General features: G+C 37.0%; 1 protein-coding gene across 1 annotated transcript in view; it reads left to right on the top strand.

The window, feature by feature from the left end:
* The window catches only part of LRRK2 (leucine-rich repeat kinase 2), a 244,601-nt gene that overhangs the window by 41,421 nt on the left and 183,853 nt on the right, over positions 1-19,327 (top strand). Inside the window, exons 7-8 of the mRNA XM_006888199.1 lie at positions 4,677-4,808; positions 16,964-17,083. Coding sequence (XP_006888261.1) covers positions 4,677-4,808; positions 16,964-17,083 — 252 coding nt within the window. The remainder of the gene's footprint in view (positions 1-4,676; positions 4,809-16,963; positions 17,084-19,327) is intronic.

The raw sequence follows: 19,327 nt of genomic DNA, 5'->3' as shown, positions 1-19,327 counted from the left end.
CAGCAACAACAGTAATATTTTAATCTTCACACATGTCAAGTTGTCAAGATTATTTTTGGATGCCATTAAATCCACCACAACTCATGAACCCTATGAAGCCGGCTTGGAAATTTGTCCTAGCCTGTGACATCACTCATGGCATCCTTTAATGCTCTAGCCCATTGTTGCAGTTATTGTGAGTCCTTCTCAGTGACGGCTTTCCTTTCTCTCACTGACCTCCCTTTCCCAGCATGATATCTTTTCCGATGCACTGGACCCAGCTGACAACACACCCAAGGCATATGAGATGAAGTTTCACCACTCTTACCTCCAAGGAGCACTTTAGCTGCATTTCCTCCAAGTCGAATATGTTTCTTCTTTTGGCAGCCCATGGTATATTCAATACTCTACTACACTAAAATTTAAAGGAATCACTTTTCCTTCAATTTTCCTTATCATTGCCCAACTTTCAATACATAAGAAGCTATTGAAAATACCGTGGCTTGCATCAGACACACCTTGGTCTTTAAACTGATATCCTTGCTCTTTAACCCTTTAAAAAAGTTTTTCACAGACTTTCCCCAGTATATAATTTTTTTGACTGCTGTTACCATGGAGGTTGATTTGTGGATATAGTAAAGGAAATCTTTTGACAGTTTCAATCTTTTCTTCATTTATCATGACATAGCCCATTGGTCTAATGAGGAGGGTTTTTATTTTCTTGATGTTGAGATGCAGTCCATATGGAAAGCTGTAGTTTTTCTTCATATTCAGTATGTGTTTCAAATCCTCTGCACTTTTTGCAAATCAGTTTGTGCCATCTGAATAATGCAGGTTGTTGATGAGTCATCCTCCAATCCTGATGGCCACATTCTTCTTTATATATTCTCATTAGGATGAAGAAGTAAATAATATGAAGAGCATAGGAAAGTAAACAAAAAAAACCACTTTGTCAGTTCTAATTCAGTGTGACTTATACACTGCCCCATTGGGCCTTATAGTCTGTGAATCTTAAAAGAGTCGACTGCCTCATCTTTCTCCCATGGAACAGTTAATGGGCTAAAACTATCAATCTTCTGATTAATAGCTGAACTTTTTTAAAATTCTTCTTATTACTAATTTTAATGAAAATTTACAGAGACTTTGAATTTCCATTAATCCATTGTTACACTTTTCTCCCTGTCCCCCCTCCCCTCCCAGTTCACTTACCTCTTTGAAAAGTGAAAGAAAAATTCTTTCATTGTTATACAATCCCACCCCCCACGTTCACTCCACTATTCAGCCTTCGTTCTGGACTTCTGTCATGACAATAATACCTAATCTCATATCCCTTTTAAACAGTTCTCTCCCTCGTCTGTTACAATGCAGTATACATTATTTATGCCATCTTGCTCAGTCTCCTCCCAACCCCGATGTCAGTCCCGCTTTACAACAGTGGCACAAGGTAGTACTTGTCCTATTGTGACTGAGATACTTCACTCAGCATAATGTCCTGCAGGGTCACCCATTTTGAATAATATTTCATGAGTTCCTTGTTTTTCAATGCAGTAGCTGAACTTTTAATCCACCCTGCCCTCAGTCTCCTAGAACAGTACTTGTTACATGCCACTCTAATCCAATATAACTTCAATTTACCTTAATTCACTCTGCAAAGATCCTTTATCCAAATATAGTCAGTTTTACAGGTGCCACTGATTGGCTTCAACATATGTTTTAGGGAACATAATTGATCTGATAGTAGTATTGCAGCATAATACACAATTTATGCATATAGAGTATACTATATATTGCATGTGATATTTGTATATGGCTCCAGTTTAAGTCTTATGGGTATCAGTGCTTCTGGTCAAAATACAATACTCTTGTGACAGTATGTCTTTCCTTTGTGATTTTATAAAGTCACATGTTCATATTTACAGGAAATTAATTACTTAAAAGTAGGTAGAAATGAACAACAATTAGACAAATAGAAAATAGACAAACATTTACATTTTTCTGAATAAACCATTGCTAACTAACCAAATATATTCTCCAATTTATTTTCCTCTGGCTATAGTTACATATGCTTGCATATAAATTGAGTTGGCTTTTTTGAATTCATTGTTATCTGCCCACATGTGGCATAACTCTAGTAAAAATGTGTTGATTCATCATGCAAAACTCTAAAAATATAACAACTAAAACCCCCAAAATCAAGTTTTAAACAGTGATTAAATTGAAAGACTTTTGCCTTTCAGTTTTATGGGAAGTCTTGTCTGATTTTCTGAGTAAAAGCAAGTTAATTGTCTTGACGTTCAGTATATCTTGATAAAATTAAACATTATAGATTTTTCAGGGAAAGATTGTTAAGATAGCTGTGTTGAAGAAGAAAGGAAAAATGTTTTTGAAGAAAGCTTTTTTTAATAGAATATTCAGTGTTTCAATCAGAAATATAAATTTGTTTTCTCTGTATGAATTCATGATTAGTCTCTTTATTCCTTAACTGATTTTCCCAGACGATAATTTTTTTCACTTTTATTTCCTTTTCCCATGTGTTTGTCACTTAGTCATATATTTTCATTTTATACCTCATCCCTCCACATCAGCGTTCCTCCTCCCTGTCTGTCCCAGAGCCTGCAGGAAACATGATTCTTCTACCGCCTACTCTGTTTTCCTGTCACCTATTTGGAATGAGCAGGAAATAGATCATAGCTGATTTAAAGAGACGGACAAAAGGTTTCAAAGGTTAGAAGAAGAAGACAAAAGTATTATGAAAGAATGTGCAAAAAGTTAGGAAAAGCAAAAAAGGAAAACTCACATGGCATTTCTCACGCTAAAATAACTGAAAACAAATACAAATCTTAATTGCAATACTGAAGGATGCTATGGACAAAATACAGAATGATCCAGTAAGCATCACAAATAGGCGTAGATTAATGGTGATTAATTTTATAAAACATAATGTGTACGTTGGGAACAATATGTCAACAGAGAATTGCCAGATGTGCAGGCTGAATTTAGAAGAGGTCAGGGTACTAGGGATGTTGTTGTTAAGTGTCATCAAGTCACTTGCCACTCATAGCGACCCTATGTACAAGAGCTCTAAATGCCGTTCTATCCTGTTCAAACCTAGCCATCTCAAATGCATGCATTCTCACCACTCCAGTCGCAGAATCGATCCATCTCATCAAAGGTCTTCCTCTCCTTCACTTCCCCTCCACTCTGCCAAACATGATGTCCCTCTCCAAAGACCAGTCCCTCCTTACAACATGCCCAATGTATGTCTCACAAAACTTCAGAATCCATGACGCCAAGGAGCATTCCGGCTTCACCTTCTCCATGGTATATTCAACACTATTCTCCAGCACCACAGCTCAAAGACATCAATTCTCTTTCTATCATCCCTAGTCACTGTCCAGCTCTCTGATGCATAGCATGTAACTGCAAAAACTATAGCCGGGATCAGGCGCACCTTAGTTTCCAGCCTGACGTTGTTGCTCTTCAGTACTCTTGAGAGGTCCTTCACAGCTGACTTTCCCAATGCAATTCATCTCTTGATTTCCTGGCTGCTGATACCAAGAGTGTTGACTGTGGAGCCAGGCAAACTAAAACTGTTAACTATCTCAGTCTCTTCACCATCCATACTGATGCTGCCAATTGGCCCAGTGATGAGAATCTTTGTTTTCTTGATGTTGAGCCTCAATCCTTATAGGAGGCTGCAGTCCTTGACCTTCTGCAGCAAGCACTTCAGGTCCTTCTCAGTTTCAGCAAGGAGGGTTGTGTCATCTGCATAACACAGGTTATTGATGACTCTTCCACCAATCCTGATGCCTCATTCCTCCTTGTACAGCCCAGCATCTCAGATGATCTGTTCTGCATACAGATTGAAAAGGTATGGAGACAGAATACATCCTTGACAGACCCCCTTCTTGATTTTGCACCATGTTGTCTCCTTGCTCTGTTCTGACGACTGCCTTTTGGTCCAAGTATAGGTCTTGCATTAGCACAATCAGATGTTCTGAGATTCCCATTCTTCTCAGAGTCAGCCACAGCTTGTTGTGATCCACTCAGTCAAAAGCCTTTGCATAGTCAATGAAGCTCAGTTAGGCATTCCTCCGGTATTCTTTGCTTTCTGCCAAGATCCATCTAACATTAGCTATAATATCCCTAGTACCACGACCTCTTCTAAATCCAACCTGCACATCTGAAAGTTCTCTGTTGACATATCTTGGCAGAAAGCTGTGAGGGATCTCTCAAGATTACTTGAAGAGCAATGACGTAAAGCTGGAAACTAAGGTGCTCCTGAGCCTGGCTATAGTCTTCATTCAGTTCAAGGAAAAGGAACACTAAAAAATAGTTATCAAATGGGTAAATGAGTGGCACATCATTAGGAAATAGATTTACAAATTTATTTATTTTAAACTTATGGTCAAGTCATTCCATTTTTACATGTACTTACTAGCACTCTGCACTTTCTCTTAAATTTTTATGCCAAGAAATGAAAAGAAAGACATTTCCCCAGAAATATTAAGTCCCATTATATTGGTAATGAGCTACATAGTATTTTCATTCTATCTGATAGAACATGATCTTTCAAAAGTGTAAAAATATCCATTATGCTGCCATGTATTTTAATCTATATGTACATATCTTTGCATGTATATTTGGTAGGAGAAAACTACAACTTTACTGATAATTATGCTTTCTTTGTTATTTAGGCAATAATGTTGAAGTCCTCATGAGTGGCAATGTACGGTGTTATAATATTGTAGTAGAAGCTATGAAAGCCTTTCCTGCTAATGAAAAACTTCAGGAAGTCAGTTGCTGTTTGCTCCATAGGCTTACTTTAGGTGAGTTATGATATTTAGTTTATTGCTATATATCAATATGATGTAAGTATATATATCTTATATATGCTGTTTGGTAATGAATATGTAGTGTATTGATATAAATTGCATTAAAAATTTAGTACCAATCTATTCTGTCATGTTTTGATGGAGTTTAAAAGGAAATCACACTACAAAAATGCATCTTAAATGAAAGAAGGAACTTATATAATAGTGGAATATGAGTATTTTATTGTTGTAGTTATGTGCTGTCGGGTCAACTATGACCCATAGTGACACTATGCATGGTATCGCTGAACCCTACTCTATCCTGAGCCAATCTCACTGTTTCTGACACACATACCCTCATTACCCCAGTTACGAGGTCATTCAATGCTTCCAAGCATGATGATTAGAGCCTTCTTTAAAAGATAATTATATAACAAAATAGAATGATCATGGCTTATATAGAAATATCCTCTTGTGTGATTCATAGCCTCCTGAAAAACTACTGGATGGTCAGCTCTGGATCTATTCTGACTCAGCAACAATGAGTTTAGGTTTACTATGGAGAATATGAAGCATACTCCAAAAATAACTCACAAAACTACTTAAACACTAGGATATTGCCATTAATGGTGAGGCTACCTTGTGTTCCTTCCTATCTAGCTTTCCCTCCAGAAACTTTCTCCAGAATTTTAGGTTGATAGATGGTTTGGGTTTTTTTGCTTTCCAAAAGTAAGCTTACTGAACTTGAATATCTCTTTACACAAAATTCTTAGCCTCCTTTTTGCTTATTAAAAGTTTAATTTATTGAATTCTGTTTTCTGCAAACTGCAGGTTTTTTGTTTGTTCATTTATTTGTTTTTAGTAGCATTGTAAGCATCTTAATTGTTTTTGTATATAGATATATGTTACTGTTGTTGTCAGAAGTAACCCATAGGTGACTTTCCAGTGCATTTTCAAAGGCAGTCGCATGGGAGTTGATTGCCTATTTTTCTCCTGTGGAGCAACTGGTGGCCTCAAACTCTTTTTGAGATTGCAGTGCTGCTTCTTGCTACTAGACCACCGAGCTCCAGATATATGTAGTATTCTATTATGTGGTATATCACAGTTATTTATCCATTCTCCCAGCTATGTACATGTATTTTTTTCTTATTATTAAGTTACAACCTGTGCTATATGGACTTCATTTTAAGTGGTGCTTTGTTGTTGGTGTTGCTTCTGTGAAATGCCTGGTCTGTCCTGTATCTATGCTTCTGTGAAATAATCTGTTTTTTTAAAAATTGGTTAATGTATTATGATTACTAATGCTTCAAATGTTGGTTAAATGCATTGTTAAATGTAGTCTTTTTACTAATCACAAACTACTATAATAGCTTTTATAAGTCAATCATTAAGTTGCTTTGTCTGTCCTTTTTAAATGCATTCTTTAAATGTCCTTTTAAAATGTGTTCTTGAATAATTTGTTCAATTCTTTGAGCAAATTACTCAAGAAGCTGGACTCTATGAAGAAGAATGTGGCATCAGGATTGGAGGAAGACTCACCAATAACCTTTTGTATGCTGATGACACACCTTTCTTGCTGAAAGTGAAGAAGACTTGAAGCATTTCCTGCAGATCAAAGACTACAGCTTTCACTGTGGATTGTATCTCAACATCAAGAAAACAAAATTTCTAACCACTGGGCCAGCCTGTAGGCAACATCATGATAAATGGAGAAAAGACTGAAACTGTCAACAACTCATTTTACTTGGATCCACAATCAATACACTTGTTATCAGTAGGCACGAGATCAGATGTATTACACTGAGAAAGTCTACAGTCAGGGACCTGAGGCCTAAGGTAGGACTCATTTGGTCTTTTCAATCACTTGATATGCTATTGAGAATTGGACAATGAAGGATGACAGAAGAAAAACAGATACTTTTGAACTATGATGTTGGAGAAGAGAACAGACTATCCCATGGACTGCCAAAAGAACAAACATATGGGTTTTGAAGAGGATAAACCAAAGTGCTCCTTGGAGGTAAAGGTGATAAAACTTCATCTTGAATACTTGAAACATATTGCTAGGAGAGGCTATTCACTGGAGAGGAACATTGTGCTTTTCTCCTATATGTTGTTGCAATTTCTCCCATATATTGTTGTTTGGTGCACAAGGAAGGGACTCATTTCAGTGGTAAACTGGGTAGATCTTTACAACAATCGGCCATGTAGGATTCTGGGGTGGGACTAAGCAGTGACCAGCCTCTTACTATACTGATAGCTTACAAAAAAGGTGAGATAGGAGTCCTTATGCCCTTGGCCCTTAACCAGAAGGTCAGGGACTATTGAGCCCTACCCCTTACCATTGTCTTTCTTTTCTTAGCCTGTTACCTCTGAAGATGTGTAGTAGTAGTCTTATTTCAGGAATCCACTTAATCCTACAATATGTTCCCTTTTGCCTTAATAAACTTTCTTTTTATCTTGTTAAAGAAAATGAAAATAAAATAAAGGCTAACATTGAGAAGGAAAAATAAAGGATAATTTCTAAACTGTTTTATTACTAATTCTCATAATTTGTTTGCAAATGCCCTGAGGATCTCCACATAGCAATTACATAATTTCCATTTTTAAATATATTTTACTTAATTTCTTCACTTACCTTCATGACCTAGAATTGCTGGCTACTCCGTTGAATAAAAGCAATCATAGAAGGCCTCTAGTCTTCTTATTGATTTTAAAGGAAATGCTTTTTAGTTGTTTTAAACCTAGAAAAATGTACATTATAGGTTCTTTTTTTAAATTGTGTTTCATGACTGATGGATTTTAGCAAGTTAAGTTTTCTTCTGTTACTTCTTGCTTGTATTTTATATATATATATTCAGTCATATGTGGGTATTTAATTTTATCAAATATAATCCACTAGCTGCTTTGTGGGAGAAGGGTGGACAATCTCTTTCCATTTAATTAACCACCTCTGAAAATCTATTGAAGGGTAAGCTATGGGTCAATTCCAACTCAATGGTACATAACAAGAGGAACATTTATAAGAAGTCTCAGGTGAACATAATCCCAAATGCTTCAGCAGCTGTATAAGTCTATAATTTGTAACATTAACAGCTCCATCTGTGGCTCAGTTCTCTAGTTCCTCTATAACCTTTGGGTTCGTGATTCACTAAAAGATCCTCCAGCGACTTGGACTCTTTGGTGGTGTGACTCATGTGACTTTAGGTATGCAGGCCAGATTTGTGGTTTTTATTTTTATTTTTGTTTTTGTTTTGTTGGCTTTTTAAAAAGAAACTGGTGAGCAAAGGCCCACCATAGATACATCTGGATGCTTAGTTCACTATATGTATAGGGTTTCTCAATCCAGACAACTTCTCATCCTTCAGCAAGCTTGGGCTAATTTAATATAGTTGTGCTACTACTCCTGTGTTGGTGCTTTCACACACCACACAGTGTGGAGTGCACTCTCTTGAATTGATCCTAAAGCTGTTGATGATTTGAAAGACCGTCATGTGTCCACAGTTAAGGTAACTAAGGATTATTCCCCAAGTGGGGACTAAGAAAGCCAATTATCAACATTTTTGACAACACATGTTGTTGTTGTTGTTATGTGCTGTCAAGTTGCTTGTGACTCATAGCGACCCTATGTACAACAGCCCTAAACTCCGCTCTGTCCTGTGCCAATCGCACTGTCTCTGACACTCCCATCCCAATTATTCCAGTCACTGAATCAATCCACCTCATAGAGGGCCTTCCTCTCCTGTGCTGTCCTTCCACCCTCCCAAGCATGATGTCCCTCTCCAAGGACCGGTCTCTCCTCACAACATGTCCAAAGTATGTTAGACGGAGCCTCAGAATTCTTGCCTCCAAGGAGCCACCCGGTTTAACCCTTTCCAGGACAAATCTGTTTTCCTAGCAGTCCATGGTATTCTCAATACTCTTCTCCAGCACCACAGCTCAAAGGCATCAATTCTCCTTCTATCCTCCTTGGTCATTGTCCAACTCTCTGATGCATAACAAGTGATTGCGAAGACCATAGCCTGTATCAGATGCACCTTAGTCTCCAGAGAGACACCACTGCTCTTCAGCACTTTGGAGAGGTCCCTAAGAGCAGACTTTGCCATGGCAATGTGCCTTTTAATTTCCTGGCTGCTGGTGCCAAGACTGTTGACTATGGAGCCAAGCAAACTAAAGCTGTGTACAATCTCAATCTCTTCACCATCCATCCTGATGCTGCCAGTTGGTCCAGTGGTGAGAATCTTTGTCTTCTTGACATTGAGCTTCAATCCATATTGGAGGCTGCAGTCCTTGATACTCTGCAGCAGGCGCTTCAGGTCCTCCTCAGTTTCAGCAAGCAGGGTTGTGTCATCTGCATACCGCAGGTTGTTGATAAATCGTCCACCAATCTTGACCCCACATTTCTCCTCATAGAGCCCAGGCTCCCGGATAATTTGTTCTGCATATAGGTTGAAAAGTTATGGAGATAGGATCCATCCCTGGCGTACGCCCTTCCCAATTTTGAACCATGCAGTGTTCCCTTGCTCTGTTCTGACGACTGCCTCCTGGTCCAAGTATAAGTTTCTCATTAGAACGATCAAGTGTTCTGGAATTCCCATTCTTCTCAGAGTCAGCCACAGTTTGTTATGATCTAACAGTCAAATGCCTTTGCATAGTCAATGAAACACAGATAGACACTCCTCTGGTATTCCCTGCTTTCAGCCAAGATCCATCTAACATCAGCTACAATATCTCTAGTACCACGACCCCTTCTGAAACCAGCCTGGACTTCTGGTAGTTCTCTGTTGATGTGCTGTTCCAGTCATTTTTGGATAATCTTCATTAAAATCTTGCTTGCATGTGAAATCAGTGAGATTGTTTTGTAGTTTCCACATTCTGTTGGGTTACCTTTCTTTGGGATGGGAACAAGTATTGATCTCTTCCAGTCAGTTGGCCAAGTGGTCATTCTCCAAATTTCTTGGCACAACTTGGTGAGCACGTCCAGGGCAGCATCTCTTAACTGAAATATATCAATTGGTATATTGACAACACATACGTATTTAATATTTAAGTCTATATTTAAGATAGTAAGGCCATTTCTCTCTTTATGTGCACATCTATATTTAGGGAGCTGTATGGCTCAATGGTAAGAATCTGCACTGTAATCTCAGAGCATGTAGTTCCCTTCTAGGTCCTTTCCATTTCCTTCATCCCCTCCCTCTACCCATTAGACTATAAAACCTTGTGGTTTTGCCCCTGCCTATCCTTAACACATGTTCCCATATTATGGTTTCACTCCTACACATCTTCACCCCTCAGCTCCACTTTCTTTGCTCCTCGGGTCCCCATACATGTTTTACTAGTTATCCTTCTATTTTTATAATAATGGTCTTATGAAGTATTTGTCCTTATGAGACTGAGTTAGTTCACTCAGCATAATGCTCTCCAGCCTCTCCAAAGTTATGTATTTTTCAAAATTGTTGCTCCTGACTGCTGCATAGTATTCCATTGTGTGAATGTACTACAGTTCTCAATTCATTCAGTTGTGGTTTGATATCTGGGCTATGAACACTGGTGTGAAAATCTCCATTTGTGTCTCAGATCTAATTTCCTTGGATTATATTCCTAGTAGTGGGAATAAACTGGGTCATATGGAGTTTCTGTGTTCAACTTTTTGAGGAAACACCAAACTGCCTTCCAGAGTGGTTGTACCATTTTACAATCTCACCAACAGTGGGAGAGAATCCCCACCTCTCCACATTCTCTCCAACATTTATTGCTAGGTGACCTGCTAAACTTTGCTGCTGCTACTGGGGTGAGATGGTATCTTATTGTGGTTTTGATTTGCATCTTTCTTATTGCCAGTGATTTAGAACATTTCTTTATGTGTCTGTTGGCCATCCAAATAGCTTCCTCAGTAAAAAGTCTTTCCACTTTTGCCCATTTTTTTAATTGGCTTATCATTCATTTTCTTCTGCAGGCTCAGAAGTATTCTGTAAACTTTGTTATGAGACTCTTGTCTGAGATCGTATTGCCAAATTTTTTTTCCTAGTCGATAGGTTTTCTTTATATCCTGTTGGAGAAAGCAGAAAGTCCCATTCATCAATTTTATCCTATCCAGATAATGAATTTCTTGCTCTAATTGTCAACCTCTTTATACAATAGACTAAGCTTTCTAAGCTTGGTCCTACTATGTTTCTTAAGAACTTTATAGTTTTAGGCTTTACTCCCAGGTCTTTGATCCACCTTGAGTTGAGTTTTGTGTATGCTGTGAGATGTAGGTCCTCTTTCAGCTTTCTGCAGGTGAAAGTAGTTTTGCAAGAACCATTTGTTGGAGAGGTTGTTATTTCCGCATTTGCTTCCTTGGTTTCCTTCTCAGAGTTCTCTTTGTTACTGTAGAGAAACCCCACTAATATTTTTTTTATATTGATCTTATATCCTTCCACCCTACTAGATTTACTAACTCTAACAGAGTTTTTGTTGCGTCCTTGGGGTTTTCTGAGTACACTATCATATTATCTACATATAGTGACAGTTTAACTATCTCCTTGCCAATCTGGATGTCTTTTATTTCCTTTTTTTGTCCTATTGCCCTAGCAAGCACTACAATACAATATTGAAAGGAAGTAGTGACACCGGGCATCTTTGCCTGGTCCTGTTTGCAAAGAAAATACTTTTAGTCTTTCTCTATTGAGAATTATATTGATTCTTGGTTTTGCATATATACTTCTTACTATGTTGGGGAAATTCTTGGAGAAAATTTCCTTCTATTCCTATTTTGTGGAGTGTCTTACTCAGGAATAAGTATTGGGTTTTGTCAAATGCCTTTTCTGCATCAATTGTCAGGATCACATAATTCTTACTATATGCTTTGTTAATGTGGTGAATTAAGTTGATTGTTTTTCTTATGTTGAACCATCTTTACACATATGTTATGAATCCTACTTGGTCGTTATAAATTATTTTTATGATCTTATTTTTTATTCTATTGCCTAAGATTTTGCTAAGGATTTTTGCATCTAGGTTCATGAAAGATATTTGCCTGTAGTGTTCTTTTTTGCTAAGAGACTTGTTTTCTTGATGTTTATTGTGCCAATAAGTTTCTCTTTGGTTGAGCTTAATCTCTCAGATTGCTGAGGACAAGAATTAACATGTTTCTCCAGAGGTGATTAATATTTTCCAGGAGCTAGAATGCATTTAATGATATGTTTAAGGTACAGGCTTAAGGTAGGTGACTGGTTGACAGATCTTGGAGAGAGTCCAAAGCTATTCTTTTATAAAGTCCAATGCCAGAACCCACATTTTCATAAAGGACTACCCTGCCTTGTCTCTTTGCTTTCTGCTCTTTTTTCTTATTTCCACTCACTTATAGTCATACCTATTTGGTATTTTCCTTTATATTTGTGAGCAGAAAAATGTATTACAAAGTGAGCTGTTAATATAGTTATGGTTGATATTGGTCTGATCTCCACCCTTCTCCCCAAAAGAAGTTCACCAGAAATGTTTGGATTTTTTGTTTGTTTTATAAAATAAATATTATTATAACAGACACCTAGGATTTAATTTCTACAACTTTGGTAAATGGTCATCACTCATTTGGAAAAGAAAAGATAATTTTCTTGATTTCTTTGTAGCAATTTCTCTTTTCATTTAAAAATTATGTCTACATCCTTATAAACCTTAAAAACTTTTTTTTAGTAATGCTTAACAACAACAACATAGAGAGAGCTCTGTGGGCCTGGTGGATAGAAAATTAGGCTACCAAGCCAAAGGTGGGTGATTTTAATCTGTAGCCCTCAGGCCTGGTTTTAATTGTTTTTGGTCAAACATTCTTCTAAGTGGTGTAGCAATGGTCTGTCCATTTGCTGTACAGAGGTTGTGGTCGCTGTGAAGCTGAACACTGTGACAATGATGTGTCAAATGTGATAATGGTTACCTATGGTGGACAGTGTTTGGTGGAGCTCCAGATTAAAACAATCTTGGAAGCAGGAGTGGGATCCACTTCCAAAATAGCTTGCCTCAGAAACTCCATGAACTTGGAGTAACGATGAATGTTTTACAAGTGTTCAGGTATTTTGTTCATAGAGTTGCTATGTGTCATCTACAACTCGATGGCACTTAATACAAATTTTTTAAGGTAGATGTGGCTAAGATGAAATTGCTATCAATTGAATTTTTACCATTTAATTATAATAAGCATTTATTCATTGTATGGTTGCAACTCTGGTATTATAATAATAATAATGACAAAGATGTATGCATTTTTTATAGTAATTTAAAATATATAATTTTTTTCTTTTGTGTGGTTATTTTGGTTGGTTCTTTGTTTTTATGTTGTTAAAACAATCCCGATAAATGAGTAGTCGATATTATCACCACACTTCTAGAGGAAGGCCTGTGCTTATAGAAGTCAATCTGTTTTTTATTCAAGATCACGTAATCAGTAGGGTGCTCTCAGACTAAGAACCTAGAGTCTTCCATTCTTAAACAATTCAAATAGTCTTTCTAAAATATATTAGCCTTCTATAGTTTATCTCTTACCAGATGACTTTTTTTTACTCATTTTTAGAAAATGGGACATGATTGTATTAACTGGTTAATAATGAAAATCTACAATTCAAAAGTTAACTTCTTAAATCTTGAGTAGTAAACTAATGCATGTCTCTGTTTCATGTTCCACATATTACCATAGTCAAATTACAAGCAGTACAACTTAGGTAAATTCATCTTAACCTTGAAATGAGGTAGAGAAAGAAGTAGTTTTACTGTTGTGGTGGCCTAGTGGCAAGAAGCTGTGCTGCAGTCCCTTAGGCAAGCGGTCAGAGGCCATGAGTTGCTCTATGAGAGAAGGATGGGCAGTCTCCTCCTGTGTGATTAACTGCCTCTGAGAACCTGCCAGATGGTGCACAGCAACAGTATCTATAATGTCCCATTAAAAGAAGATAACAAAATTATCACACAGTATTAAGGTTGTCAGGTTTTTGTAAGTTTTTAAAAATAAAAATAGCATCTAACCAATCTTCAGATATATATGCTTTTCCTTCTTGAATTTATCTTTTGACTTTGTCAGTGAGTCCATTTCAATTTGAAGGGATACTATATGTCAGAATAATACAGTCGCATAGAGGTTCCTGGGTTATCATTGAAAAGATGGGATACATTATGTATACTGCATTGAAACAGATGAGAGAGAGAACTGTTTAAAAGGGATATATGATTAGGTATTATTGTCATGACATGAGTCCAGAACAAAGGCTGCATAGTGATGTAAACTTGGGGGGAGTGATTGTATAACAATGAAAGAATTTTTCTTACTTTTTTAAAGAGAAAACAAACTGGAGAGGAGAGGTAGGCAGGGAAAAAAGTGCAACAATGAGTGAATGGAAATCCAAAATATCTGTAAATTTTCATTAAAATTAATAATGATAATAAAAAAAATTTAAAAAACCCCAAACAACTAGAGCAACACATTACTAGGGAAGTGCCAGAAATTCAAGCTATATTCAAACGAGAATGTAGAACAAAGAGTATTGTTGCTGATGTCAGATGGATCTAGTCTGAAATCAGAACATAGCAGAAAAATGTTTATTATGAAAAGACATTTGAGTACTTGGATTGTAGCACATTGTGTATAACATTGGTAAAAATGGGAATTCTAGAATACTTCATTGTACTTCTGTGGATCTTGTACCTAGACCAAGAAGTAGTCGTTGGAACAGAATGGGAACACTACATGATTTAAAATTGAGTACTGTATACATCAGTGTTGTATCCTGTCCCCATACCTGTTCATTCTGTATGCTGAGCAAATAATCAAAGAAAATGGACTATAAGAAAAATATGGATTGTAGGAAGACTCATTCACAACCTTCAATATGCAGATGTCACAACTTTGCTTGTGAAAAATATGGAGGACTTGAAGTATTTACTAATGAAGTGTGATGATTATAATCTTAAGTATGGATTACACCTTAATAGAAAGAAAATAATAATCTTCTCAAATGGGCCAACTGAAGAAGCAATTGAAGTTGTCAAGGATTTAATTTTATTTGGATCCACAGTAAATTTCCATGGAAGTAGCAGTCAAGAAAGTAAACAATGTAGTACATTGCGCAGAACTGCTACAAATGACCTCTTTAAAGTGCTAAAGAGCAAGGGTGTTACCTTGAGCAGTAGGGTGGGTCTCACCAAAACCATGGTATTTTCAGTTATCATGTATGTATGTGAAACTAGGGCAAATGTAAAAGAGATATTGAAGAAGAACTGAGGGCTTTGAATTGTGATGAAGAATATTGAATATAAAGTGGACAGCTACAAGAACAAATCTATTTGGAAGAAATGTAGCCACAAAGTCCACATCTCAGACTTTGAGGATATTATGAGGAGGGGCCAATCCTTGGAAAGGGCCATTTTTTGGTAAATTAGAGGGTTTGAAAAAGAGGAAGCACCTCTAAGAGATGGATTTACATAATGGTTTCAACAATGGAGTTAAGTATAGCAGAAAAAGTGTGGATGGGGCAGGATGAGACTGTGATTCATTCATAGGATCACTGTGGGTTGGAGGTCACTGGATAGGAACTAATAACAAAACCTAATTTTTCTAGGAGCAGATTGCCAGGCCTTTTTTCTGTGGAGTTACCGGTGTATTACAATGTACTGGTTTGTAGCTAAATACATTTCTCCCACAGGACTATTCTCTCTCTTACAGATTATTCCTCCATTTATAGTTCCCATTCTTGTTTAAAGGGAACCTTAATGAAAACTTCAATATTTGCTTAACTGACAGTCAAAAGTTAATAAATATTTGAAATTTTCTCAGTGTATGTAATCCAATTATGAGTTTGTTGTACTTAAGAGTGTCTTTCATTTGCTATTTTCATATAAGTGATCTGACAACAATTACAGGTTTACTTATGTTTGTTCAGAGTCAATGGAAAAACAGCTGTTGACAGTTGAATGGGAGTAAGAGGGAAATGAGTATCGTGGATTGACCCAAGTTCAGAGATGGGCAAGCTGCCAGAAGGGAATCTTTCCTAAATGATTGTCTATGATTAGAGATCACTACAGGTTGTTGGCAGACGAAGCAAAGTACAGAAATGAATTGGCAGATAACATCAATGACATAGTTTAACTGCTTTATTTTAGTATTGCTATTTTTTTGAGGTCTTTTATTAACACTTAGTTTGAGCTTTTAGAATTTTCATCATATAGGATCTTTTCTTATTCTGGAAAGTGTCTCAGGGTACATTTCATTGAATTTATAGACAAATAGTGTGATTCTTATGTTGACTGGTGCTGTTGTTGTTATTGTGTACCTTTGTGTGGGAACTGACTGACCCTCCAGAGGGTTTTCAGAGGCAGTTTAATTACACAGGAGGAGACTGCCCATTCTTCTCCTGCACAGCAGCTTTGGATTCAAACCATGTGCCTTTGGGATTACAGCACAGTTTCTCACCACTATGCCAAATGGAAGGAAGGACATCAATAGGAGAAGGTGGGGAAATAATCATCCTTCAGCTTTATAGAAAAACGTCAGAAATATAATTTACAAATTCTTTCCTCATAAGGATTTAGAATTTTTTATGTGGTGCTAATTCTTGATAAGATGAATATGAAATGGCATGAGAATTCTTCCTAGAGGTGGGTTGAAAAGAATGAAAGAATCACTTTTTTAAACATCATTGTAGATAAGATCAAGGAACTAAACATCCCAATAAGGGTTCAGGGAAGTATTTCTTCAAGTGAGAGAAGTGCATGTTAGCAAACTTAGCTAATTTTCCTTATTTCCTAATGAGGAAAGATCTTTAAGACTTCCATGCCTTAGACAGCAGGAAAGCTGTTCTTTTGTGCAGTAATTATCAGAGGCCATGTAGAATAGACACTTTATTGTTCTCATATAATGATAGTATGAAAGGGAGTCAGAGAACTCAAAGTTAATGTAATGCAGACTTGTACCATTATTTTTACTCAATCATGTCCATTGTATACATGAAGTAATTAAATCACAGTGCAAAATGACTTTTCACAAATTAACTTCATCATGTGTGGCTCCTTAAAGTAGTAGTTATATGTTTCTAAATCCAGTAAAATATTGTTACCCAAATTAATTTATTTAAGTATGCAGTAATATAATTACAAGAAATATGCATTCCATGGATGAAGAATCAGCTAATGTCTCACTTAACATTTAGGTAATTTTTTTAATATCCTGGTATTAAATGAGGTCCACGAGTTTGTGGTGAAAGCCGTGCAGCAGTATCCAGAGAATGCGGCATTACAAATCTCGGCACTCAGCTGTTTAGCACTCCTCAGTAAGTAAAGCTACTTAAGCTGGTATTCTTTCTTTTAATTTTATATTGGTCTCTATAAAAAAGTTGTATACACTGAGTTTAATTTATATGCATTTTGTTTCAGACATTCCTTCATTCACATTATGTTTCATATGATCATTCAGATACATAATATTTGATATATAATGTGGTTAATTAACCACCATTGATCTCTGCCCACTAGTACCCTTTTCAGATGCCCACTGGATCTTTCCTAATTCATTTACCCTTACCCTCTGCTCACCAAACTGTGTGACCTTGTAAATCCCCCCTCTCGCTCACCATCTCAACCCCTCTCCTCCTTCTCTTTCCCATTTTGGGCTCTTATGCACATCCTACTAGTTATCTTTCTATTTTTTACATTAATTTATGTTAATGGTCTTAAGCAGTATTTGTCCTGAGTTTCAGCATAATGCTCTCTAGCCTCTCCTAAGTTCTATAGTATTTTTTGAAATGATTATTCCTGAGTGCTGTATAGTATTCCATCATGTGATGTATCACAATTTCTCAATCCAGTCATTTGTTGATGGGCATAGGAGCTGTCTGCATTTTTCTTACTATTGTAAATAATGCTACTTTGAACACCAGTGTACTAATCTTCATTTGTGTCTCAGTTCTATTTTCCTTGAGACTCTCTGAGTAAACATCAAACTGCTTTCCAAAGGGTACAATTTTATAATCACACCAAGAGTGTGTAAGAGTTCCAATCTCTCCACATCCTCTTCAACATTTATTACTTGCTGTCCTGTTAAATTTTGCCACTGCTACTAGAGTGAGATGGTATCTCATTGTGGGTTTGGTTTTTTTTTTTTTAGGGATAAATAGAACACATAATGCACCCTGTACACACCCCTGCAGGAGTGGGGTTCAGTCATCAGCTAAAAATATAGACCACTTCATGAATTTGCATGTCATCCTTGTGCAGGGGCCATGCTAATCTTCTCTGTAATTGTTCCATTTTTTTCATGTATGTGCTGCCGAAGTGAGAACATGTTTGGTTTTGATTTGCATCACACTTATAGCCATAAAGCCTGGATTTTTATACGTGCATTTTATTTTAATATTAGCACTGTAATAAGGAAGTTGTAGGTGCAGAGGCATATTAAAAGATTCTTCTTTCTTAATTTGACTAATTTTCCAAAAGAGTTTCCACGGTAACTAACAGTGATGACAAGTATCCTTTGTCATATAGAATTTTGCCCTAAATCCTTCATTTAGCTTGTAATAGAGTAACTAATTTTCTCTCTAACTTCTTAATTTTGCTTGATATTGTCTCATTTTCTCACTTTTCTAAATAAAGGATAATATTTGATGGAGCTCTGGTTGTCTAGGAGTTGAACTTCTAACCCAAAGACAAGTGGTTGAAATCCATTAGCTCCTCTGCAGGAGAAAGATGAGTAACCTCCTCCCAAGCAATGTACAGCCTCTGAAAACCTGCTGGGTCAGCTGAGTCAGTTTAGACCGAATGGCATGTTGCAACAAGTGTGGTGTTAGCAGTGAACATGCTTGCCTGCTAACTTTTAAAGGTTGGAGTTCATTTGAAAGTTGAAAGTTCATTTGAAAGTGCCTCTTAAGAAAGTCCTGGCAATCTACTTTCATAATTCAGCCATTAAAAACCTTACGGTGCACAGCCCTACTCTAACACATAGGGGGTCATCAGAAGTCAAAGTCACTTGATGGCAGCTAATTGGTTGGCATATACCAAATCAAATTTGCAATTTACCACAGCCTCTCTCTTCCATCTACTCCATGGGTGAAAGACATGGCAATTTGCTTCAGTAAAGATTCCAGCCTGGCACTCCTATGAGACAGTTCTACTCTGTCCTATAGTGTATCTATGAGTAGGAATTGACTTGATGACAACAGATTTAGATCCCCTTCCCTCCAATGGCACATAGCAATAACACAACACCACCACCAAAGAACTATTCATCTAACATTAGCTATAATATCTCTAGTACCATGGCCTCTTCTAAACCCAGCCCGCACATCTGGCAATCTCTGTTTATGGGCTGTTTCAGTTGGTTTTGGACAATTTTATTAGGTTACTGAGAATACCATGGACTGCTAGGAACACAAATAGATTTGTCCTGGAGAGGGTGAAACCGGGTGGCTCCTTGGAGGCAAGGATTCTGAGGCTCCGTCTAACTTACTTCGGACATGTAGTGAAGAGAGACCGGTCCTTGGAGAGGGACATCATTCTTGGGAGGGTAGAGGGACGGTGCA

The sequence above is a fragment of the Elephantulus edwardii genome, unplaced genomic scaffold, assembly GCF_000299155.1.
Source record: "Elephantulus edwardii isolate Elephantulus edwardi_28Jun2011 unplaced genomic scaffold, EleEdw1.0 scaffold00065, whole genome shotgun sequence".
Classification (NCBI taxonomy): domain Eukaryota; kingdom Metazoa; phylum Chordata; class Mammalia; order Macroscelidea; family Macroscelididae; genus Elephantulus; species Elephantulus edwardii.
This window is presented reverse-complemented; position numbering and strand designations above follow the sequence as displayed.